The following is a 25,629-nucleotide window of genomic DNA, read 5'->3' as shown; positions in this document are numbered from 1 at the left end:
GAACAACAAATATGATCTCAACAAATGATCATTACAGTTGACTTGAATTTGGATTTTACATGCATACATATTCACCCAATATTTTTGTTAAGAATTATCTTAAATTAGAAAAAATATACACTAATTAATCAGCTTGCTTGATTTCAAAATCCTAAAAGATTACGCTATGATCACTCACATCTTCTTCTTTAAATTTTCTTTCAAATCATATGTTTAAGAAATAATAATAACAACTTTGAATTGAAAAAACATCAATGCAGTATCCATGCATGTTCTTAATTGGGATGATATTGTATAATTTGTTTGCATTTCACGAGGATGCTTTATGATTTATTTCCATTTCACAGAAAGTTACATATGATTCGACTGCCACCAACCCCACTGTTCATAATCATTTATTCTTCCTTGATATTTTATGGTAAGAAAAATATGTATAGACGATAGTGTAAGAGTTTTTTATACTATTATTGTATTATTTATCATTCATTTTTAATGATTATTATCTCTCTAAAATTAATCTAAATAAATGATGAATGATACATCAATTATATATAAATATTTACACGTTGATATATATTAAACTCTTTTTTATCAGTAGAGGAATGAATCACATTTTTTGGGTGAATAAAGTTTCACAATTCATATGAGATGATAATTGATAACTATCATTCATAATGTTGTACCTCACTGCATGACATTGGCAACAATTCAGAACTTACTATGGAAAATTTGATTTCGTCCCTAGTGATGGGGTAGGAAAACAGTGTCAGATCTTTAAACTATATACTGTTTTCATTACATAACAACAAAAAATGAGATGGAATATAATTTCTTGTCTAGAAGAAAATTTTGAATATGTAAAGCTGGAAATAGATCATAGTAGATTGCTTGATGAAAACTTGGATCTCCCTTTCAATTTTGATGATTACTAGATGCATTGAAAAAAGTTATGTACAACATCATATGAAATTAGAATACCAATTACACTTAGCTTGTTAAGGACATGATTACGAGTCTTATAAATTACCATGTCAATATCAACATTATAAATTAGAGCCTTGTGTACCAAGTTTGCATTTGGGTTTGGAATTAGGAACATCAACACTAAGTATTGACCTAGAAAGTGATACGAGAGGGGTTTATGTAGGGTGATTTTATCATTGATAGACTAGCTAGGTCATTTATCACCTCACACTCAGTAGTTGTTAGAGCTTATAATGAATTGAATCAAAAACTCGACTTATTATTTAGTTTGATAAAATTAATGCATAAAACAATAGAGTCAGGTTTGAGCTGAAAATTAAGCTCATTAAATAAATAGACTGAATCTGAGTAAAGTATATTTTGACTCGTTAAGTTTATACTTGATTTTATATATATACATATTAAACAAATAATCATCATTCAGAATGAACAATCGAACTAATGATGAGTTGAACTAAACAATTTATGAACTATTGACGAACCATATCATTTTGAGGTAACAAGTCGAATCGAACAATTCACGAACTTTAATAAGCCGAATTCAAGTTGAAAATGTAGATCTTTTCGAACTTGAGTTGAGTTTCGAGTCGAGCAAATCTATCAACTTGAACCAAGTGAAGCTTTGGTTCGACTCAATTCAATTTATTTTCAACCGTACTCATTGCCATCAAAAGGTAAGGGTACTTCTTTTTTCTAGTTATTTTTTCCCCGTCTTTCTATAAGGTTATTCTTCTTATTCCATACATCAATGAATATTGCTCAACAATAAGATGTTTTTGTTGCTTTTCCTTGCCCATGTTAATAACCCTGCAATGCCATAACTCTCAAATCTCTGAATTTGACCATGACAATTTAAGCAGTTTAATCTAAAAGTGTTCATTACTAATTTTCGATATTAAGCTTCAGTAATTTAGTAATAAGGATGATGCATGTTTTTTCAATTGGAGTGACAAATATTATTGATTTGGATAAGAAATGGGACATATCATTTTCATTTATTTCATCTACCTAAAGTGTATGAGTAGTGACTAACTAGTGGACATGTAGGTGCCATATGAATATACAAGATTCAAAAGGAGAGAAGGAAAATTGGTTTGAAATAATATTATTTTTATATTATCAAGAGTATCACTCACCCTTTGAATTAATATTTTCTAGGATGTGTAACTGTCATTTTTAACAAGTGTTGTTCACAAAAATCGAACTATTGACATTTTAGTCATCTCAATGATCTAACAGAGTCTTACATAACTAGATTAATACCTTATTAGTTGTGAAATCATATTTATGTATAGACAAACAATAAACATTAACAACATATTAGAAACTTAAATACAATTAAAATTTAATTATAAACTAATTATTTTGGATGTCACCATAAAAAATTAATTTATTTTTCTCAACATAATGTATACAAAGGTGGACACATGGTGCCATATTGATGGGCAACTGCGAAATTTTCCCGCCCTTGAGGCACAACCATACTTTCGGGGCCCATACCTACAAACTTTTTTCTCCTAAGTAGTTGCAATCCCCAAAATATCCTTACAATCTTCTGGTTGTAACCAAAATGCTTAACTCCTTACCAAATTTTAAATTTTACATTTATTTACTTTTATCCTGCTCATAGTTCTGAAGATATTAATTAAGGATTATTCATTACATTATGTTAATTTATCATTTATATAATATATTTTGTTAACAAATATTTCGAAAGGATGCTTTTTAGCAAATGAATGTAATCAAACTCTTTGAAATTTTTATTCATTTATTTTAATTATGAAAAAATATACAAAATCATCTAAACTTAATTTTTTTGTAAGTAATTATGATGGACTATTTTTTCTTCATATTTATCTATTACCTACAAGTACTATTAACAAACCCTAAATAAAAATTGTCACTACTTATCAAAGTATTTATAAAGAATAGCTGTTATTATACCATGCATATTTTAAATCTAGACATTTATACTTCTATATCTATACTATTAATAAAGCCAAAACAAGTGGTAACCACCATGCATGACATAATTTTAATATTCTATTTTTATTTTTTTTAACCTCCTCCTTAATAACTAATAAAAACTTCCACACAATACTAATATCTAATAATCATATAATGATTTTTATCTTCTTAAATCAATATTTTCCTTTAAGTTTATATATTATATACTTTCTATACCATATATAAAGCCAAAACTTGAAATAACTTCTTTCATGGTGTAATTTTCATTTTCTATTTTGCCATTCACATTATTTAATTTTTACAAAAAACTATATAATCCTAAGCAACCACCACGAATACATTAATTAACCACATATCTCACCTTAAATTAAACATTATCATAAACACAAAAAAATATAATATAAAGTACATCAAACACAACAAATACATTCTAATTAAAAAAATGAAAAATATAAAAATTGAATATGTAATATCATACAATATTTGCCGGCAGGCACGAAGTGCCTCTACACACCAGTAGAAATAAAAATAAAAATGAGCCATTAGTTTGGTTGAAGTTAAAAACTGAATGAGGGGCATTTGTGGAAAAGAAGAAGAACTCGAAATGGTATAGAGAGAGTTCTATACGGTCTTGGCGGGACTTCACGTCAACTCTGGTTTTGGATTTTCTAATCTATTTCCTTTTTTCCTTTACTTTCCTTTTTTATTTCATTATTTTCTCTTCAAAAAGTTTCACAAATCTCTGCATTTTCATTCACCCAACCGTTTTTTCATTCTCAACTCACTCTCACTTCCATCACCTAATTATCTTTTTTTTTTCTGTTTCTGATTTTGATACTGTTGAAGCGTAGAAAACCCGTGGAAGATTTTTAGGTCAGAACTCTTTCAAATTCTCGCGCTTCTATTTGATCTGTTGCACGTGTTGTTCATGACTTTATGTAGTTCTAGACGATGTTCATAGATATTGGATGAATCATGAATTTGGTTGTACTGTGGATGTGGTTAATTTAATTACTAACTTCAATATTTTTTATCGTCTTTGTGATCGTTTTTATTGTGATGTTTTATGTTTATGTTTAATTTATTCTATGTGCGTAAATGGGTTTAAGGAAATTTCGTTTTTGCGTCTTGGGATTTTTCATTGTCTTTGGATTATTTCAGTGTCATTGAGTGAGGGAAGTTTATTTTATGCAGACGGGGAAAGTGGGGATGAGAGTGCATTATTTGTCATAGTCAAATCATGGTCACTATTTTGCTCAGTTCTATAACTTAATCTTGAATAGTCAGCACTTTATTGCTTACATGGCTATCTATACCTTAGAATGTTAGTCTTAGTTCCACAGAATCAGATGCTCCAGCTCCTAAGTAGTGATATTTGAAGTGATAAATGTTAGTCTTAATTGCATTTTTTTTGCTTAAATGGCTGCATAATTTTCTATTCTGTGCTAGTTTTGCTCATTGTTATTCACATGCTGCACCCATTTTATCTAATAGTATTCTTATTTATTACTTTGTTGGGTTCAGATTCTACTGAGTTTGGTTATGGCCAGTGATTCTTTTGTAATCTCTAATGGCAATGGTAATGGCAATGTCAACCCGCAGCCTATTCCGCAGAGAACTTATCAGGTAGTAATGATTGCAACTCGAGATATGGGTATTTCTAAGGATGGAAAATTACCCTGGACATTACCCACTGATGCCAAATTTTTTGACGAGATCACGACCAAAACATCTGACCCCGGGAAAAAGAATGCCGTTGTAATGGGCAGAAAATCATGGGAGGGTATCCCTCCTGAGAACAGACCACTTCCCGGTCGCCTCAATGTTGTTCTGACTCGCTCCGGTAGTTTTGATATTGCAACAGCAGAGAACGTTGTTATTTGTGGAAGTGTGTCCTCAGCTTTGGAACTGTTGGCTTCTTCTCCATACTGTCTGTCAATTGAGAAAGTATTTATTACAGGAGGTGGTGAGATTTTGAGGTATATATTTTTTAACAATTTTTTTTTCTCTATCTGCTTCTTGCCTTAAATATTGTTATTCCTTTGTTATAACTATTTATTTTCATGTACAGAGAGACTCTTAATGCACCTGGATGTGAAGCTGCCCACATTACTGAAATTGAAGCAAGCATTGAGTGTGACACTTTTATGCCTCAAATTGATACCTCTATATTTCAGCTATGGTACTCGTCATTCCCTTTGGTGGAAAACAACATCCGATATTCTTTCAACACCTACGTGCGTGTGAGGAGTTGTCCAATAGAGTCCTTGAGTCAGAATAGTGATCCAATTTTTTATAATAATTCGAACACTAAGAAATTTGAGGTCCACAAATTTTCTTTTCTTCCTAAAATGATTTTTGATAGACATGAGGAGTACAAATATCTTGGATTGGTTCAAGAAATCATTTCTGAAGGTAATACTAAGGATGATAGAACAGGAACCGGTACCTTGTCTAAGTTTGGATGCCAGGTAATATTTTGATTGGTTTCTTGAGGGTTGCTAAAATTCATTATTCATGCTGATGCTGTCTTCTATAATTCTGCAGATGAGGTTCAATCTGCGCAGAAGCTTTCCTCTTCTAACAACTAAGGTATGTATTATTGTATTAATGTATATATTTTGGATTAAGATGTGCATAATCTATTGTACAGAATAATTTTGTTCGTTATGCTTTGATATAAAGGTTGACATGATTTCTTTATTTGGTTCCTAGAAAGTATTTTGGCGCGGGGTTGTTGAAGAGCTTCTCTGGTTTATCAGTGGCTCTACGAGTGCCAAGGTAATAATACATATTGGCCATCTTTTCCATGCGAACATATGAATCCTCACGTTTCTTAAGTTCCCAGAGTTGAAGTTATGTTGTGTGCTGAAAATTTATTTTTATCTACTTCTAATGGTGTAGGATATCGAATGGACAGCATCTGTTTGTTGATTTGTTTATGTATTGATACTGTAAAGCTAAATGGTTCCGCACTAAAATTCAATTGAGCTACCTTATTTGCGTCAAGTGTTTCTTGGTTAGAAAAGAATATCTTATCAGTTCATTAGAATCTTCATTTGATGAATTTTATTCTGGAAACTTGTTATATTGACAGGTACTGCAGGAAAAAGGCATTCATATCTGGGATGGCAATGCATCTAGAGAATACCTTGATAGGCAAGCTTGACTATGAACTAATTTATGTTTGAATTAAGTTTTCTCTTGATGCATTTATTAACTGGATTCACAATTTACATTGCAGTGTTGGCTTTAAAGACAGAGAGGAGGGTGACTTAGGACCTGTTTATGGGTTTCAGTGGAGGCACTTTGGTGCTAGGTAGGTGAATTGTGTCTTTATCTCTCTATTGAACTGCATTTTGTGACATTTGGATGACTCTATACTTCCCATCTTATGTTTTATAGGTATACTGACATGCATGATGACTACTCTGGTCAAGGAGTTGATCAACTTTTAGATGTTATCAACAAGATAAAGCACAATCCTGATGATCGACGGATCGTTATTTCATCGTGGAATCCAGCTGATCTTAAATTGATGGCACTTCCACCTTGTCACATGTTTGCTCAGGTCCACAGCTATAACTGGGTTTTTCTTTCAGAGAGGTCTCACCCCTGATAGTTGTTTACTTTTAATTTTTTCAATTCATTTAAGCTTATTTTATTTTGCAGTTCTATGTAGCAAATGGGGAGTTATCCTGCCAAATGTATCAACGATCTGCTGACATGGGCCTGGGTGTGCCGTTTAACATTGCATCTTATGCGCTGCTGACATGCATGATTGCTCATGTTTGTGGTATGCAACATATGCCAGCTTTTGATACATTTAAATATGTAATCAAGTGGTATACAACATCTTACATCTTTAGGTTTTGTGTAATTATTAGGTATTTATGTCATTTAATATGATGGTAAATGGTTGTAAGTTTATCAGTACAAGATTGTTCTAGCTTTACTGAAGGTCTCAAATTCGACTCCTTGGGAATGCAATTGTTTAGATGTTTGGCAGGCTGAGCTTGCCACCCATACCAGTGCTACTCGACTTGAGCAAGATTGCCTCTAGTGGGTGGAGGACCTGTGGTTTAGACCAAAAAAAAGTAGGCTGTGATTCTCAAAGATTTAAAATTTATGCTCTGGCTGATTTTTGTGTGTAAAGGGCTAGACGGTTTGTTTAGACTTTGAAGTTCTTTATTTATTATTGTTCTTAAATTGGCATGAGATAGACTGATAGAGTATGATTCAGTTATTTATGTGCATGCGGGTTTCTCAGGTTTCCCTTAACATTTAGGTGATAGACTGACAAATACAATAATTTTCTAGTAACTGTAAAAAATTTGCCTGCAAGAGGGACATGCTTTTCCCACCCTTTCAGGGGGTATCCTGCTATATAATACACTCCATTTGATTGATTTGTTTTTTTTTAATTTTATTGGATTTTGTCACTGTTGAAGGTGTGTGTCGGCGCTTCAAATGTCTGTAGGTTTATAATCTTACCGTGAACTACGACTTATATGGACCAATCAACTCACTTATTTTGTCCTTGTCAGACCTTGTTCCAGGTGATTTTATCCATGTTATTGGGGATGCACATGTTTACAGCAATCATGTTAGACCTTTGCAGGAACAGCTCCAAAACCTTCCAAAGCCTTTTCCGGTATGTTTAACTGTTAAAGGAATTCTTTTGATTTAGTGTGGATACCTACAAGTTCATTAATATTTTACCTTTAACCACTGCTATTGATTGTCTTTTCCTTGTTGATTGCCTATTTCAGATTTTGAAGATAAATCCAAAAAAGAAGGATATAGATTCTTTTGTGGCTGCTGATTTCAAGCTCATAGGCTATGATCCTCACCAGAAAATAGAAATGAAGATGGCTGTTTAGGGATCTATAAGATTTTCAGTCCCTTCTTCACACTGATGCTTTCAAAATGAGGCAAGTAATATATATTTGTGTGTGTATAAAGCAAAGGGGATATGTATATATAAAGCAAAGGGGATTTATATTATGTGATTTGGTTGATGGCTGATGGGCAATATGACAAACCAGAAAAGTAGGTTCATAATTGTTTAGGTCAAATATATAATTTATATAAACTAGCAATATAGCATACTCTTAAAATACATTATAATGTCACGGGTTCAAACCCGAAGTCATCACTTTGAGCAAATTTAATTAATATGAGAATGCATAGGTTACATAGTGTACCATTTTTTGAATATATCCCCAGTCAGTATGCACTTTTCTCTTCAGTAATCAATCCTTCATACTGAAGCCTGTATTTTTTTTGTTTCAGGCATAACTACACTATAGGAGGTTTATGTTAAATTTGTGGACAAATAAAAGAACCACTACTTGGTATACTTCAAAGCTTTGCTTAGCATATGTTGGTAATTGCTACTGAGAATCCTTTAGTTCAACATGTATTGTGGCTCTAAGGTGATTCAGATTAACTGCATTTTATTTCTTGACTCTCTGGTATACTTTTGACTTATGAGGAATCGGCAACTTGATGTCTAAGATTAGAGGTCTGCGTTAACTATTTCGTTGTGATTCTCCTCAATCACTATTGGATGTTGCTTTGTTATATCATTTGAGCATGTTTCATTTGGGGTATAAATTATGAAGCCAGCAAGGAATCTCACACAGTAAATTTCAAACATATAATCCTTCATAGGGCCCTGCTACAGGTTTTTCAAGAGCTCTTTAATACAATAATAGCAGTAAAGCCAGTAAGTGTTGAACCTATTATAATCTCACTGTAAACTACCTAAAGTACTTGTGTTGCTCCATTTCCATTGGCATCCTTATAAGATTTCTTTACTAGGGAAATCACAAGGTTAGGGGATTCCAATTTTTCACCCTTCATCAGCATTTGGATAAGCTTATTTTTAAGCCTGAGGTATAGTTCATCCATGATGTCTTCCCCAAAACGAGCCTTCAAAAGGGTTTCTGTAATAGCTCGGAAGGTTTTGGCTATGAACTCGCATCTCGAATTTTCATCAAGTTCATCCTCATTTATGTTTGCATCCCAACCCAGCATCATAGATTCCAGTCTCTGAATAGTGAATGATCCTTCTTCCTCAATAACTGCTTTAGCTTCCTCTGCTGTAGGGCTATACAGTGGCATATTAAAGAATTCCAACTTTGCCCCTTCAATCAAATTCTGCATACCCATATTAACATGTTAAATACAAAATGGTTTGATTAATTATTAGTCCCTGTGAAGTGTTAATTGTGTAAACGTTACCACTGCCCATGTAGGTAGATTAGCTAGTAACAATTACAATGGCGGCATTGACAACATTATCACTTAATTGGGGATAGCAAACCCAACCTTCTAAAATCCAAATGCACAAATATTCGAGGACTAAAATATTATGGTGTGAAAATTTTAGGTAAATAAAAAGTAGATTGATTACATTTATTTACCTCTAAGACCATGTCATTGAGTGACATGCCAAGGAGTCCAAAGACTGTTCTTATTTCAGGAGTGTTTTTCCTTCCAACAAATGTGAGGAATATAGCACCACCAGGCACCAGTTCCTCTGACCGTGATTTCAGAAAAAGTTTGAAGTCATGTTGGAATTGCCTAAGGTATGCTTTGTACGTTTCTGGAGGATTTGTGCTTGTCAGATAAATGTTGTCCATGTTATATGCTTCTGCTCCATTAGTCAACTCCTCTGGAGGCTGTTGGGAAAATTAGTAAGAAAATTGACATCACTTAGTGACAATCAGTAGCAGAAACTAGAAAACATTCATACAATAATATGAGTTTGGTGTAGATTTCACCTGAGAAAGCCAATGTACACTGTAAGTGGAATGGAAAAAGTGTATGGAATTATCAGGAAAGAGCCTCTTATAAAATGTCCCTGGAGTTGCATTTATGAAACATGGTCCAAATCTGGGTCCCTTCTTTTCTTCTAATGTTTCATAGAACTGAGCCAGTGACTTAAAAATGGTATTGAAATCATTTGAAGGTAAATCATTCATATAAAATTGAAAACTCGGTGGCTTGCGATTAAAATTGAAGCTAGTGGATTCAACAATGTTGATGATATCATTTACCATCATAAGTGCATTTGGTCCTGAAGCACAACCTAGATCAGCCACCTTCAAACATTTTGGATTGATAGTGCAATAGACCTTCCTAATAATTTCTTCTAATATAGGTTTCCCTTTTAATACTCCATTTCTCTGCTTAAAATTAAACTTAATCACATCAGTGTCAAAGAACAAAGAACATGTACAAAAACATTAACAATAAAGACTAAAATTGACACCTAAACACATGGAAACACATTTTAGTATGTTAAAATGAAAATTTAATACTGAAAAATCTCAAATATTGATTAATTTTATATATTAAATAACTTAGATATACCTTAAGTTTTGAAGCACATATTTTGGAGGATACAATAGATATTTGGAATACAAAACATTGAGATGACAAATAGAATGGTTTGGATGATAATGGATAGGTAGAAAGTTATCCATCAATTTATATAAATTCATTTAAATTATATTTTAAGTTATATAATTCATCCATATTAAAACTTAATTGATGAATTTCAAATTTTGTCCATAACACCATTTTCAAATGGATCGGATAAATATTCAGTTCATTTGATTTTTATTGGAACTAAAAGCACTATTGAAAAAATTATTATTTTAAAAACTACTATCTCATCTCAGTAAAACATTTTTTAAAATCACTTTTTAAAAAAGTACTTTTAAAATCATTAAAAACACTTTTTAAAATCATTTTTTAAAAAAGTGATTTAATTTATAAAAAAAATTGATTTTATGAACTTTTAAAAAATTACTTTTTTACATCCATATGTCTTACCATTGATATCAATTTCAAATATTAAAAGTGAGAGTGAGAATCATAGATGAATATGATGATGATAGATACCCAGACTTGAGGGTACGTGCCAGTAATATCTACAATGGGTCGAGTTTGGATCTGTATTTTTGGATCAATGGGTAGTTAATATTGAAGATTTTGAAACCCTTTATTGAATGGATCTGGATGTGGGTAATGGGATATCGAGACCGCAAATACCCAAACTCACAATTCTTAAATATATATAATAACTAAACATATTTTGTCATAATTGTGGTGTTATATTCTTAAGCAATGATGTTATATTTGTTAATCCATAATTATGAATTAACGTTAAGTTGATAGAAGGATATTAGACATTTGATATGTTTTATTGTCTTATTTTAAATTATTTTTAATAAAAACATTTATATATAAGTAACAATTTAAAGTTGTGTGTTTGCAATGTGATTATGTTTTATAATTGTTATTATTATTTTTATTCTTGTTTTGATCGTATAAAATAATACAAATGATTATAAGAAACACATGTACAAATATATAAGTTATTTTCAATTTTTTTTTAAATATTCTCTAAATTAATTGGTACTCAAAGACTTGAGTAGTAAACTTAACAAGTACATATTGAAAGAATTTGCTTAAATTTAATTTTCTTAAATATTTAGCAAAATTGAAAAGCAAAAAATATAAATTTTGAATGATTGTTTTTTGGATGGATTGGATATAGATATTCAGTGGATATAATGGATCAATTTATTCATCCATACTACAACTATTTATTGGATTCCATACATTTAAATTTATTAGCTATAATGGATGGATTAAGATAGATTAAACATTCTTACATTTGGATGAATTATAGATAATTTTATGACATATTCATCCAATAACAATATCAAACTACTTGATAGATTGAATGTTATAAAGATGTTTTGTCTTTTTTATCTCTTACAATTCCACTTTATTAAATGTTATATTTCTCCTACTTAATTGATGATGTTAGATGACAATAAGGAAGAGCAAGAGCAAAGTTGATCACAAAATAGAACAAGCCTTTGTAGACTACAAAATAAAATAAAGAAGGTAATTAAATTGTATAGTGGAAAAGATAAAAAGCATATACTTGATGCGAAGAGTTGTTTGCATAGCTTGTATCTCCTTCTCCACCATTCATGTGGAAAACTTGCTCTGTTCCCATTCATGCGTCTGCTTGATTAAAACAAAACACACATTATCTTTTTATACTATTATTTGACGGTAAGGCCACGTTATTCATCTCCATACATGGTCATTAATTAGTTGAATCAGAAAAGCTTATCGAGAAAGAGAAAGGATCCTCTCCGATAATGGAGATGAAAATTATTATTTCTATATTCATATATATCGATAAAAATATTATATCATTATTTATTATTTCTTACGTATAAACGTGTTAAAATTACCTATATCAATAAACTTTCACGTGTTCAAGCAAATTCCACGTTTCCCTAATAATTCAATACACTATGTCAAATGTTGGTGGCCAATTCTTTATGTCTTCATTTAAAGTAATAATAAAAAGTTATTTCATTGACCTAATCATCAAAGCAGACACGGTCTTGGTATCTAGTTATATTAAGAGAAATAGATATATATACTATTATATGATTTTTTACATTGTTATTATATCCAAATAAAAGATAAATAATATAATGACTATGTATAAATTATTGCAAAAATAATGCGGAAGCATAAAATGAATATTGTGAATTTTTCTCATTTAATTGAAATGATACAAGAGAGAGTTATTTTTATACAATACCTTGTAAAGCAAGCAATACAACTAACTTAACTAACTCTCTAACAAGCTAATAAACACATGTTGTAAAATAATTTCAACGTGTGTTAAATGTGTAAAATGTGTCAATTATAAGAATTGTTCAACCAATGCTTCACTTGATTTTCTAACCAGTTAATCGATTAACTATTGTGTTAATCGATTAACACTTACCTAGTTAATCAATTAATTATACAAATTAATCGATTAACTGTTATTACTACTGTATGGCTTTGTTCTCCGATATAAATTTTCAGTTTAATTAGGTTCCATTAACTTTAAAGATATTGAGAATCCAAGGACAACTTCAGATATTCGAGCATAAACTAGTGGTGTCTACATTTTTAGAATTATTTTCATACATAATCTAAGACTTCATTTTCCATAACCTATTTTCACTTAACCTCATAAATCTTGAACCTGAAACCTTAGACTTGAAGCTAATCTCCTAAATATCAATCGGGTCAGTCTTTGAACCTGACTTATACTCAATTAAATATAATTTATACACATTTTATATGTAATTTGACATGCGAAATGATTCATGTATTTATATTGGTAATGATAATATGAATGAAAAAATAGAGATTATATTGGTAATATATAAATATGAATAAAAAACGATACGTGATGAGTGAATGACCATAAAATGGGTTAGGGTCGAGTAATGTTTCTCTATATCCAATCCTAAATATTGATCGGATTTAATTTTTGAACATAAACTTGATATTATTCAAATATGATCATAATAAAGACAAAACGATGAGCGGCGAGGGTCGAATCCTGACCCAATACAATTTTTTCTCATATATATACTTTCGGGCCAATTCTTTCTGTCTCCATTTAAAATAATAATATAAAGATATTTCAGTGATGCAGCTGGCATGATAGTTACTTGGTCTTCAAAGGAGACACAATGTTGGGTATCCAGTTATATTAAACCATATGGAATAAAGGAAAGGAAATTTTCAGTTTAATTAGGTTCCGGTAACTTTAAAGATGTTGAGAATACAAGGACAACTTTAGAGATTCGAGCATAAACTAGTGGGATATATGGCATATCTACATTTTTAGAATTATTTTCATACATAATCTAAGACTTTATTTTCCATAATCTATTTTCACTTAACCTCATAAATCTTGGTCACTCCTATGTAGCTTAAAATCATGGCCAGACTTATTTATAAGTGATTTTCACAATTTATCAAATAAATTAATTGCATTGCTTATATGCAGGTTGTTGCTCCTTGCCATAGACATATTTTGTTTTCACATTTGCATTTTTTTGAAGAAAAATAAATAACCCACTTGCAACCTTGGCATCAAAGCATAAATAAAAATGTTAGACACATATCATTCCTTGTCAAAAATTGAAATGTCTATTATCAGCCTACACCATAGCTCCATAGTTGTCAAACCAGGATTCTATATCCCTAAAACTTTCTGTCCTCATGTCTCAAGCCAATTATATCCTAACAAATAACATGAAAATGTTACTTTATGTTTTTTATTTTATTTTCAAATATTTGGCAACTTTTCATTGGATTAGTATACAATGAGACATAAAATATGGGACAGCTTATCCTATTCCATAGTTGTCATTCTATTCAAAACATATTCATACATTCTTGTTTAGCACTTTATGTACATGTTTCTACATATTCCTTCATTAGACATAAAATGAAAAAGAAGGGATTATAGCTAAGTTCCAATCCCATTTACAGTTTAGTACTACACAAATGAAGACTAATACTGGAGTTAAACTACCCGTTATTGTAATTGTAGCTGCAATATTGTGGTTTTGACCCTCTAACTACATCGTGGTCATAATTATGATTGCATTTTCCTTTAATTATATGTCCTCATAACTACAACCATAATTGTAAACTAAGGATTTATCTTCTTCTTCTCTAAGGAGTCTTTGTTGCTTGGCAATGAAGGCTTCTATGGTGCGTCGAAACTCTTCATTGCTCATGTGATCTTCAGGGGTTGAAATCACAGAAGGTTGAATACTCTTCCTCATGTTTTCAGTTTCACATCTTTTAAGCACACGGTTCTGATTCTCTTTATCATTCTGCACATGCCTTAAAATCTCTGTTTCACACCTTCTATAACTTTTCACCTCTAAACCAATACTTGTTTCCCCTGTTTTATTGCTCTGTTTTTCTACCCACTTGCTCTTCCCTGCATCAATTCCATGATCATTGATGCTGTAATCTACTAAAGTAATTGGATTTATTCTTTGATTTTTTGAGTATTTTCTCACATCTTCATTGATTCTCCTATTCTTTACTGTATCCTCTGTTTTTAAACTCTGCTTTTCACTCTGTATGCTATCCTCTGTTTTGGAACTCTGCTTTTCACTCTGTATACTATCCTCTGTTCCTATATTCTGTTTTTCTGATAACTTCTCTTCTCCTTGAACTTTCTCATTCTTTATGTTGTTTTGAATGAAATCATGATAAATACCAAGCTCTGGATTGTTCTTCTTAGAACCATGAGCTGAGAACCTACCGGACTGAGCAAACAGCGTGATGATTATGGCATTTCCGATCAGAAAAATGAAGCCAGGACTATTCATGAACACTAAGAATTCCCTAAAGTACTCACTGGAGTTCTTGAATGAAACTGGTAGCTGCATAGGAAGCCTTGATATGAAAACAAGAACAACACACACCTCAATAAGGCGAAACAAGCTTCCGATCCTTCGAAGCTTGCGGTGTATTAGCATCGCGTTGGCTTTCTCTGCTTGCATATCAGTGAAATTCAATGAGTCCATTCCTATCATAAGAGTTTTTGTTGGTAGAGAAACAAATCTGTGTCTCACTGAAAGTTATCCAATGAAGCAGAAGGTATAGTGTACAGTGCAGTGGTTTCTGAACTTGGAAGCATGGAAATGGATTAAAGAAAAGAGTGTGAGTGAAGATTATAAGAATGGTGCTTCAACAGAGAGAACAAAGCCTCTTTGTTTGATGAGTAGGAAATTGTTATCCATCTTCTTGCTCTTATTTATAGACTGGAATCTAATTCTTTTATCAACATACAAAAAATGACACTTCTCTCTCTCTCAATATTCCATTATCCACTTTACTTTCTCTTCTTGCTTTTATCAACATTACTCCTTTTTTATCATCTGCATTGCTAGTGAAATTATACCGAGTCAAATGAACTTGCATTGAGTTGAGTTTGAGCAATTAAAATAAACTCATTTCATTTGTCAGGTCCTATTAAGAGATAAAAAAGAAGCACACTTTATTTTTTATGTCAACTAAGGGACCCTTTACTCTATAACAAGCGAATGAACATTTTTTGGGTTCGTGGTGTTCCTAAGGGAATTAATTTTTGACATTTGATATTGTATGATAACTTAGATAGAGGGAGAGCCTATTAACGAACATTTCTCTTTTAATACATTTTTATAAGCATAAACTTGTGAGTTAAGTTTTAGATGCTTCTCTGAAATCTAATAAATAGTAAAAGAAAAGCATCGATCCCTAACAATAAGAATAAGAATATTATGTCCAAGTACAGCATCATCACTGTCGCGTCATTCTCCACTGCTGCAGTGCTGTTTCATATCTTTGAATAAATCTATTTCATAGCTATATTATCAAACAGTAGAATAAAAAAGGTAAACAATTAAGTTCAATTCATATGTAATTAAACAGTAAAAACTGCAGAAGTGTGAAGTGCTATCAATAAAGTTGTTACATTCTATGTTCCGAACCAATCAAAATATATTTTTTTGTTTTTAAATTTTTTATTTATGTAACAATATATGATTAATTCATGAAAAGAATAAGAGATTGTTAGAGACATATGATATCCGGCGGTCAGCACAGGCGAGTGTGTACACATAAAGAAGAACTAGATAGTCTTTTGGTAATGTGGCAGTGTGTTATTGGAATGCATGACACTGATACCTGACACATAATTAGGAACCTTTCGCTTACTTGGTAAGAAAATGCCTTGCAATATGGCTTTTTATCTTTTTTTTATATTCCCTCAACATTCAAAATCCACCACTTTCAACTTTCCAATGCTCCGGTCCCATTACACCCACCAATAATGAATGGAAGAGGATGCAACTTTAATTGCCTTCATGTGGAAAGTGGCATGCTGAAAGAATAATGCTAAAAAAATACTTTTCATTATATAAGGATAGTATTTACACTATTTTTACACAACTTCTGCGATAATGTCATAAAATGGGATTAGTTTTTTTTGTATTAGTAATGAATAAATATCATATTTCTTCATTGGTGTCTTGAATGATGTCCTAAACCAATTAAAATGTATAATTTATGGAAAGTAAAAACCATAAACTAATATTTTTGTATTATTCTATAAGACAGGGACATAGAAACATTCCTATTGGGATAGAAGATTTTTGTTCTTATTAAAATATATCCTCACCCTCTTAGTCTTATTTAAGGAATTCATCACTTATATGCAAATAAGTAGATGTGTACAAACATCAATCCCATTACAAATCACATAAAAACTTATGTGACATTATTGTTGCATCAATCAATCTCAATTTGTAATAAGGATTTAATATATATATATATAGATACTGATACTAAAAGTTTTTTAGATTAACAAGAAATTGTTCATTATTGTTTTGTTAACTATTTTTTAACTCTAAAAAAAATAATATGAATTAAGAAAAATATATGAGTTTTCCTCTGATATGTACCAGATTCCATATTATTGGTGAACATCATGTCCCTCATATAGATATTTACTTGAAGGAGAATAACCACCATAGATATTGAAGTCTCACCTTGAGGCATTACTTTCCTGTTTTGTCGTTATAGTAGCTACCAAACTGATTCCTAGCATAAAAGCTAAAGATTATATGCTTTGAGTAGCAAATTAATATCACAATAAAGAGCATTGTTGGTTCAGAGCTTTTCACTATCACTTGCTCCCACAAGCTTCATGTAGTTTTTCTAGAGAAATTTAACTAATTTTGCACGTATTAAAAAATAATTAAACGTGTTGATTTAATAAAAAAATACAATTAATCATAGTTAACATTCAGCATGTACTATATGGGAAATTTTTACAATTACAAATAACATTAAAAAGGATAAAGATAGTTAAATATGTTTATATTTGAGACCATAAAATATTGATGTTTTTTCCCGAAGGAGTATATGTTTACTGCCAAATAAGCAAGATCAAGAGGAACAAAATGGAAGCAACCATAAAACATAGCTATACAGAAATAGGACCAAATGGAAGTAATGGATACCACTACTAGAACTATATCTAAGGCTGCCATTAACCATTGACTAATTTGTTAAATTTGTTTATCACTAATTACTATGACCAACTAAATGGATGGGAATTTCAAAAGCAAGGGTGGATTAAATATGCAAGTTTGTACAAGCTTATGCCTTTCAAACCATTGCTCCATATGCAGTATAAAGTGTAGCCTTAAGAATTAAAAGTGGACCAATAGTCAAAGCATATAGTAATGGGTGTCAAATTTGTTCTCCTAAAGTTTATACAACTCATATTATTGATCAAGAAAAATAAAACACACGAATAAAATAAATATTAATTTTAGAGTACATTACATTGATACCCCATGAGTTTTAGTGAGATTATACAAATCACTCATTCATTATTTATACCTAAAAAAATCATAATTTTTATACATATCTTACGATGACTATCCCTCTATGAGAAATAAATGTGATTTTTTAACAAAAAAAAAGTAATAAGTGTGATTAAGTTAAACAAAATATAATATATTGTGGAAAAAAAAGTAAACAAACATTCGAGTTAATACATTTTCATTATTTTTTGTTTGCTCGAGTACTATAAAAGTGATTTAAATATGTCGTTAGAATTATTTATGCATATTATATTGAATAATAAACAATGAAAATGTATTGACTCGTATACTATTAGGACATGTATCCACAATATATCATCTTTTATTTAGCTTAATTGTACTTATCATTCATTTTTCTTTAAAAGATCATACTTATTTATCATGCACGAATAATCAGTGTAATGTATGTATAAAAATCAGGATTTTTTGTAGATGCAAAATAATGGAAGGATAATCTATGTAATTTCACTAAAATACAGGGCATATCAGTATAATTTACTAAAATATTTTATATTTTTTGATCTACAAAAACAAAAAATATGTATCTTGTAAGAAAATATGAGAGTTGGGTTAAATCATACATTGTTGGGGAAGCCAGTGGGAGAATGTTGGGTCTGATTAGTGTTGAGTAAAGTGCAGAGGGTATTTTAGGCTTTTAACCCATTGGGCTTTTCTACGATCTATGCAGTGGGCCTGACCCAACGACGTCGCTTAGGATTTTTGTCTATTTATCTCTAATAAAAAAGCCTAGGGTTTCTTCTTCTCTATCTGCTTTTGTCACAAACTTGCGCCTCTTCCAGAAACCAAATCCTCTTCGTCATGGTTCGTAAATCTTGTTCCTTCTGCAAACCAGTATCTTTTTTCTTCATTCTCAATACTCATTTCTCTAACTTGTTCTTCATTGCAGGCTCCCAAGAAGGAAAAGGCTCCTCCACCTTCCTCCAAGCCCGCCAAATCTGGCGGTGGCAAGCAGAAGAAGAAGGTCACCCTTTTTGTCTTTTCTGTCAAAGTTTAATTGTTTTTCTTAAATTTATCATCTTTTGCCCTATTGGGTTCATGGGTTGTAGTTAGATTTGTTAGATCATATACAAGGAATGGTTCAACACAGTTTTGTTGTGTGTGTTTGATTAAAGTATTGTTGATTGATTAGTGTGGGGTATTAAGAATGTGAAATTTATGTTTTAACAGAAGTGGAGCAAGGGAAAGCAAAAGGAAAAGGTGAATAACATGGTTCTGTTCGATCAGGCATCATATGATAAGCTCTTATCTGAAGCACCTAAGTTCAAGCTCATTACTCCTTCCATTCTCTCTGATCGTTTGAGGGTACCCATTCTGTTACTATCTTTTTTTGTTACTTGTCATATATAGATTATTGTTGGTGTTGAGAAAGCCTCTGTGATCTTTTTTAATTATGTTCTGTCTTGTGATAACATCTTTTGCTTATGTATTATTGTGGGCTTGTTGTATTTATCATCATTGAATTTATGTTGTGTTTTATTAGTCATAATACAAGCTTTAAGCCTATTAGTCATAATGCATTAATTGTTTGGATTTAATATGTATGCACTGATAGTGTAAGTCATCAAATCATCTACCATTAATTTATTGACCACCATTGACTTTCAAACAAAAGTAATGCAAATCAATGGTGGATGATGTGCTGACAATGTACATATTTTAAACTCTTATTGTTTATGTATGTGTGCTTGTTGAATTTGTGCTTGTTGAATGTGTCCTTTTTGGTAGTGTTTTTTGTGTATATGGGTGTATGCTTGTATTGTTTGCTCATATTGTTCTAGCTGGCTAGCTTTGATAGTTTTCTTACATTTGTGATCACATGGGTATGCTAGTATCTTCTGAAGTGCAAGTGGCAGAAATTCAATTGAGTGGATTCTCACGTCCTTGACCAGTTAACTATTAAATTGCTTAGCGTGGATAAATTTTAGGTTAAGGGCAACTGTTTTTGTAGCTTGAATTTAAGAGCTGTCTCTTGTCTTGGAAAAATGTACTAATAGTTGTGGTTGTCAGTCCTAATTTCTTTTGTTCACTTTGGTGTGTGGGCACATTGCTTTCACACCCAGGTATCTCTTGGGCCGTATGTTTGGCACCTTAATTTTTGAATGGCTTAAAATGTTTGCATCTACTTTTCTTATACTGTATAATATCTTATCAATGCAATTTAAGTCTGCCTTTACTAACACTTTCAAAAACATTTTGGTTGTCAATTACCGAGTAACTACATGTCTAGAATAACTTCATTTTTCGTACACTTCACAGGTTAACGGATCTCTTGCAAGGAAGGCAATAAGAGATTTGATGGCTAGAGGTTCAATCAGGCTGGTGTCTGCACACTCAAGTCAGCAGATTTACACTAGGGCTACAAACACCTAGGTGTAGTAGTACTGGTCATAGCTTATGAAGTTTTGCGTGGATTAGTCAAGTATTTCCTTTTCAGTTTGAGATGTATGCCATGCTATGTATACTGCATCGGTTTTAGACTGTTGTTGATTCTGTTGGTTGGGATTCTTTTTGTATCTTGATAATGTATTTTGATTATTTGGCTTCCATGTGTTATCGAATTTCGGCTCTTTTCTGACTTTATTTGATTCTTGGGCAATATACTATTTGAAATCCACCCGAACTAGACTTTTGTTAAATGCGGTTTTGCCAGGCATGGTAGATAGCAGTCTATAGATGAATTCATTTGAACACATTTTTTGCAGAACAGTTGCACCAAAAAATACAAGAACGTTTTAAACTTTCCCATATGAACTCATGTTTACCATGAACCTTTTAGTGTATCAATAATTATAACCTATGAAAGAAATGTGGAGAAATTGGGGGTTGTAGTTATGATCATTGGCCATTTTTCAGGGGTCGTGATTGGTGGCCATTTTCAGATTGTTTTTCATTTGCGATGTTATATAATCTTGTGGTTTTTTGTAGCTATCATTTCTGCTGTGGTCTTGCATTGTTAATCTAATGTATCAATAATGCGGGATATCTCAGCCACATATTGATATGATTTAATCGTGTTGTAAGATTGTTCTTGCATAAAATATCTCATTATCCTATAATTGGACTGTGTGTGAATGCCATGCAGTCTTAACTTTGTGAAAGTCCTAACCCAAAAAAGGGATTTATTTGGCAAAAACAGGGTCTTGAAGAATTTATTTATTCTTATGTGGTGGAATATTGGTTGCAGTGGAAAGTGAGCATCTGTACAGTTTTCTGACCAATCACAAGCAATGATACTTGAAGTAGTACACTATTTTGGTACAGCAGATGTGAAATAACTTATAGCGCACTTTCCCTTTGGTTCCATTTAGAATTGGTTCTTCTTCGTCTAGGTTCGCCAATCTTGTATGAAATTGGTCGATGCACATAATATGTGATCTTTTCGTGACTAATCTATGTTAACAAAGATTTGTCAATGTTGGAGATTGGTCAATTGACATGAAGATGATCCGTGAACAAAAATTACAGATTCTTTCAGATCAATTTCGATAATGCTACAATGAAGGGTGTTTATGGTAGATTGTTTCACATACCCTGTTTTGTTTCCTATTTCTTACATCCATTGTTTTATACCCCATTTCCAAGAGAAACAACATAAGAAAAATATATGCTACATGTTTTCTGATAAGAAACAAATTATGTGACTTGACCAAAAGAAAAAGATCGCAAGGATATTAATCCCTCCCTCTGGGAGGTCATTAAAATAATAAATTTTAATGTGTATGTTTCAGACTTGCCTCAAGTATTGCTTATTTCTCTTCAGGCCATTTTCTTTTCAGCAGATTCTGTGTGGTGTTAGCACCATGTTTGTGGTCTGTGTACAATGTATTACACCCTTTCATGTTTCATATATGAAGTTGAAGTTTCTTCTTGCCCTCAAGTACAGACAAGTTTGCAGACTAAATGCTGTTTAAAAATAGAATCAGTTCCTCTACCTCTAGACAAAAGCTCCAGATACAACGCATGCTCAACAAAGTTTGATTTTTTATATATGCAAAGATACCATTTTTTCCCAAGAACCATGTGGTTCCAAAGATAAAACATTTGGAACCTGGTAAGTAAGGAGCATGAGTAATCAATACCATGGTATATCTGCGATTGAAGTCAAGATGATATAATTGTTTGCCAATTTTGGAACATCTAACAAGCAGAAATATGCTACTTGTCTCCTTCAATTCATTTGCTATATATGTAACAGATGCCAATTTCTAAAAGTCAAAACTTGACAAAAAATTGTGAATATCATCTACTACATATATAGCAATAACAAATTGAAACAAACCCAAAGAATTCTATGCACATTCGCTGCAATAGTTTACTCTCTGCACCTCATCCTTCTGTGTCACAAGTCCAGGACCACTTTCTGAGATTGAAGGATTCTGAAGCAGACACTAGCACTATGCTGATAAGTTGCTCCAAGTGCCTAACATCCAACAGGACCTAGCACTAGAATGCAGTGATAAATGGAAAACATGTATGAGATTCCGTCGGCGCTTCGAAGGAAGGATGCTGAAACTGGATTCACAATTGAGGGTGGAAAATACTCTGCATATAGGATGAAGATGAAGAAGACAATTCAAAAGGCCTTAAGCAATTTGAAAGGAAAAAAATTTGAGTCTAACAATGACAAGGAAGCTTTATCAGTGTTTAGCATCCTAAAAGAAGCAGAAGGTATCACCATGGGGTCCTAAAAGAAGCAGAAATTTTAATGTTTAGTGCAGAAACCCAAAATCAATTTTTGACTCAATTCTACATACATTTGATTAAAATTTATTCTGTCAAAAATATAACATTACCTGAAGCTCAAATTATAGTTAATTTATCTGTGTTAAAACTAATTTCATTCTAAATTTCTCATGTCCTCACCTATCACTTACTCAACCATATCTGATCTTAAAGGTAAGGTAAAGATAAACCTTTTTCCATAACCTGTTTCAGATCCAATATTTCTGAATGTTCAACCACTTTTGTTTCTAAGTATTATATAAGTCAAGTTTTACTTTTTGTCATCTTTGCCAGTTGAAGAAAATTAAGGATAAAGGAGGTGTAATAATTAGAAATCCCCCATTTCAATTATTATGCACATATGGGATTCAAAGTTTCAAACTTCAAAGTCAAATTGAATCCATAGGCCAGTTGTCAAGATAATACATATGGGTTGATGATTAAACTATAATCAAAGTTAAATGCATGCACATGCTCTCTTGTTTCATGTGATAAAATTCAACGAGCAACGTGATTTCTTGTCTTCATATAATGAGGACAAAACCAATGAGTAGTTAGTACCTTACACATATGGTTTATTATTACTTTTCCTTTGTTCCTGGAAAAAAACTAAGTAGCAGTTGCTAACATGTACATGTACAACTAATTCAATCTGTACAAATAGTTCACTTCAAACCCAAAAAGCTATTCCTATGAGTTCAAGAAATAAATTTATATATGCATTCATTGCAATTAAATAAGACCGGTTAAGAAACGGATGTTGGTTTAAGTGGTACATGTTTGATTCCCCTTAAACAAGGTCTCGAGTTCGAGTCTTGTGGATGAAAAGAATACCCACTGTGAGAGTTTACATATCTATCTATATTATCGGCTCGGACATGATTGCCTCCAATGTGAGGATACATGTAGGAAACAAAAAAAAATAAGACTTGTTAATGCCACTAGTGAGTTGAGCACACCAATGTGAGTAGTACAAGCGTGTGTTCAAATAAAAATATAGATATTGAGTTGGAGTGTTCCTGTGGAAGATACAATGCATTAACATCACTAGGGTCTTGTATGGATCTGAATCTAAATCAGTTAGCCCTCACTGATTCTAGTTAAGATTTTGATTCCTTTTGTCTACTAAACTCAATATATATTGAACTTATCTGAATAGAAGTAATGTAGAACAAAAGACTCATTACATATTCAAATTTCAACCTCAAGGCCTTTCTTTTCTCTAGGAAAATGGCTGCCACTCTTCACCAAGATCGCCCGAAAAGCTTACCCTCTACGCCACATCCTCTCATTCTACAATGCAATCAACACTTAGGAAATTTAGAGGCTTCAGTTGCAACCTCCACCTCCTCTTCATCATCATTGTTCAGCCGAAAATTAACCGGTCTGCTAGCATTGCATGATTGTGTTGAGAAGTTGGTTCTACTGCCTCTTACTCAACAAGTCATTGTCAAAGAGGGTCAAGAGAAATGGGTAGATGAGCTTTTGGATGGGTCTCTAAGGCTTCTAGATACATGCGCTGTAGCGAAGGATGCCTTACTGCATACGAAGGAATGTGCCCGCGAACTTCAATCGATAATAAGAAGAAAAAGGGGTGGTGAAATTGAGGTGACAGCAGAGATCAAGAAGTTTTTGGCCTCTAGAAAAGTAGTAAAGAAGGCAATACTCAAAGCCTTGGGTAACTTGAAGGGTACTTCTAAGAGAGGAAAATTTTCTCCTAGCAACAAGGACCACCAAACTGTGACATTGGCTAGCATGCTAAAAGATGTAGAAGTAGTCACTCTTTCCATATTGGAGTCAATGCTTAACTTCATATCTGGACCAGCACAATCAAGGTCTAGTAATTGGTCTTTGGTTTCAAAGCTAATGCTCAACAAAAATATTTCTTGCAGACAAGAACAAGATCCAAATGAATTTACCAAAGTAGATGCTGCATTGCAGTCTTTTGTATTTCATGTGGCAGGCAAGTCAGATAACATGAATCATTTGCAGAACCAATTGGAAAATTTGGAGTCAGTGATTCAAGATTTTGTGGAAGGACTTGAGACTCTTTTTAAAAGATTTATTAAAGTTAGAGTTTCCCTTCTCAACATCCTTAATCACTAATTGTATAAATGTGGCATGGAAATTTTGTAATCATGTCAAAGAAATTAGCTTCAAATGTATAGTTTTTTCAATGCAAAACTCTCTGTTTATTCATTCTCTAAAATTTTTCTTCCTTTTTTTCCGGTTAAGCTCTACATCCTCCATTTCAAATTGAAAACATGGGATAAGATTTTTCTAATAACAGCTCCAACCATTCAACTCTGTTGACATATACTATATGGATCCTACCTTGCCATCTTCTCTTTAATCCATGCAATTCTAATAACTTTACTATCTAATTATGCAACTCTTGAAAATCTTATCAAATAAGCCACACAAGTTACCAACATTTTTATATCATTTATTAACACAAACAGCTATAGAAGGCTAATAGCATAACGATTTCGACCACGCATATTTCACAACTAGGATTCGTATCAAACGCCATACTGAAGACATGTATGCATATAACATTGATGGTTGATAGTGATAAAATAAGTTTCATAGGTGAGATTGCAGAGAGAAAAAGGCTGTTGAAACTTAAAAGCCAGATAAC

The 25,629-nt window shown here is 32.1% G+C and overlaps 5 protein-coding genes across 6 annotated transcripts; 3 read left to right on the top strand and 2 right to left on the bottom strand.

The window, feature by feature from the left end:
* Positions 3,591–8,538, top strand: LOC109355467 (bifunctional dihydrofolate reductase-thymidylate synthase-like). Its single transcript, XM_019598650.1, has 13 exons — positions 3,591–3,608; positions 3,804–3,825; positions 4,477–4,931; positions 5,024–5,423; positions 5,500–5,544; positions 5,668–5,733; positions 6,050–6,111; positions 6,197–6,271; positions 6,358–6,523; positions 6,625–6,748; positions 7,500–7,606; positions 7,725–7,886; positions 8,248–8,538. The coding sequence occupies exons 3-12, from the start codon at positions 4,495–4,497 to the stop codon at positions 7,833–7,835; spliced, it is 1,593 nt and encodes a 530-aa protein (XP_019454195.1). The 5' UTR covers positions 3,591–3,608; positions 3,804–3,825; positions 4,477–4,494; the 3' UTR covers positions 7,836–7,886; positions 8,248–8,538.
* On the bottom strand, positions 8,572–12,013 carry LOC109355468 (7-methylxanthosine synthase 1-like). 2 transcript variants are annotated; one of them, XM_019598653.1, is made up of 4 exons: positions 11,924–12,013; positions 9,744–10,148; positions 9,384–9,641; positions 8,572–9,117 (listed from the first exon to the last, which is right to left on the bottom strand). In XM_019598653.1, exons 1-4 carry the CDS (start codon positions 11,996–11,998, stop codon positions 8,722–8,724), a joined length of 1,134 nt encoding a protein of 377 aa, XP_019454198.1. In that variant the 5' UTR covers positions 11,999–12,013; the 3' UTR covers positions 8,572–8,721. The 2 variants fall into 2 exon arrangements, with proteins under 2 accessions (XP_019454198.1, XP_019454197.1); XM_019598652.1 differs by having other exon boundaries at positions 9,744–10,163; positions 11,924–12,004.
* LOC109355469 lies at positions 14,381–15,707 on the bottom strand. Its single transcript, XM_019598654.1, has one exon. It carries the CDS (start codon positions 15,402–15,404, stop codon positions 14,469–14,471), a length of 936 nt encoding a protein of 311 aa, XP_019454199.1. The 5' UTR covers positions 15,405–15,707; the 3' UTR covers positions 14,381–14,468.
* On the top strand, positions 18,955–20,846 carry LOC109355472 (40S ribosomal protein S25-like). Its single transcript, XM_019598657.1, has 4 exons — positions 18,955–19,067; positions 19,153–19,227; positions 19,434–19,568; positions 20,523–20,846. Exons 1-4 carry the CDS (start codon positions 19,065–19,067, stop codon positions 20,634–20,636), a joined length of 327 nt encoding a protein of 108 aa, XP_019454202.1. The 5' UTR covers positions 18,955–19,064; the 3' UTR covers positions 20,637–20,846.
* Positions 23,917–25,162, top strand: LOC109355470. Its single transcript, XM_019598655.1, has one exon. The coding sequence runs from the start codon at positions 24,219–24,221 to the stop codon at positions 25,092–25,094; it is 876 nt and encodes a 291-aa protein (XP_019454200.1). The 5' UTR covers positions 23,917–24,218; the 3' UTR covers positions 25,095–25,162.

This window comes from Lupinus angustifolius, chromosome LG08, assembly GCF_001865875.1.
Source record: "Lupinus angustifolius cultivar Tanjil chromosome LG08, LupAngTanjil_v1.0, whole genome shotgun sequence".
Classification (NCBI taxonomy): domain Eukaryota; kingdom Viridiplantae; phylum Streptophyta; class Magnoliopsida; order Fabales; family Fabaceae; genus Lupinus; species Lupinus angustifolius.
The sequence above is the reverse complement of the archived record's forward strand: the minus strand, read 5'-3'. Positions and strand labels throughout refer to the sequence as shown.

What these genes read in the sequence shown, in the direction of transcription:
- LOC109355467 (XM_019598650.1), top strand. Translation starts at nt 4,495, where the DNA reads ATGGCCAGTGATTCTTTTGTAATCTCTAATGGCAATGGTAATGGCAAT. An exon ending in TGGAGGCACTTTGGTGCTAG is followed by an intron (nt 6,272 to 6,357) that starts GTAGGTGAATTG and finishes TATGTTTTATAG; the next exon opens with GTATACTGACATGCATGATG. An exon ending in CATGATTGCTCATGTTTGTG is followed by an intron (nt 6,749 to 7,499) that starts GTATGCAACATA and finishes TGTCCTTGTCAG; the next exon opens with ACCTTGTTCCAGGTGATTTT.
- LOC109355468 (XM_019598652.1), bottom strand. Translation starts at nt 11,998, where the DNA reads ATGGGAACAGAGCAAGTTTTCCACATGAATGGTGGAGAAGGAGATACA. An exon ending in CAAACAACTCTTCGCATCAA is followed by an intron (nt 10,164 to 11,923) that starts GTATATGCTTTT and finishes GATGTGATTAAG; the next exon opens with TTTAATTTTAAGCAGAGAAA. An exon ending in TCAATGACATGGTCTTAGAG is followed by an intron (nt 9,118 to 9,383) that starts GTAAATAAATGT and finishes ATGGGTATGCAG; the next exon opens with AATTTGATTGAAGGGGCAAA.
- LOC109355469 (XM_019598654.1), bottom strand. Translation starts at nt 15,404, where the DNA reads ATGATAGGAATGGACTCATTGAATTTCACTGATATGCAAGCAGAGAAA.
- LOC109355472 (XM_019598657.1), top strand. An exon ending in GTGGCAAGCAGAAGAAGAAG is followed by an intron (nt 19,228 to 19,433) that starts GTCACCCTTTTT and finishes ATGTTTTAACAG; the next exon opens with AAGTGGAGCAAGGGAAAGCA. An exon ending in TTCTCTCTGATCGTTTGAGG is followed by an intron (nt 19,569 to 20,522) that starts GTACCCATTCTG and finishes TACACTTCACAG; the next exon opens with GTTAACGGATCTCTTGCAAG.
- LOC109355470 (XM_019598655.1), top strand. Translation starts at nt 24,219, where the DNA reads ATGGCTGCCACTCTTCACCAAGATCGCCCGAAAAGCTTACCCTCTACG.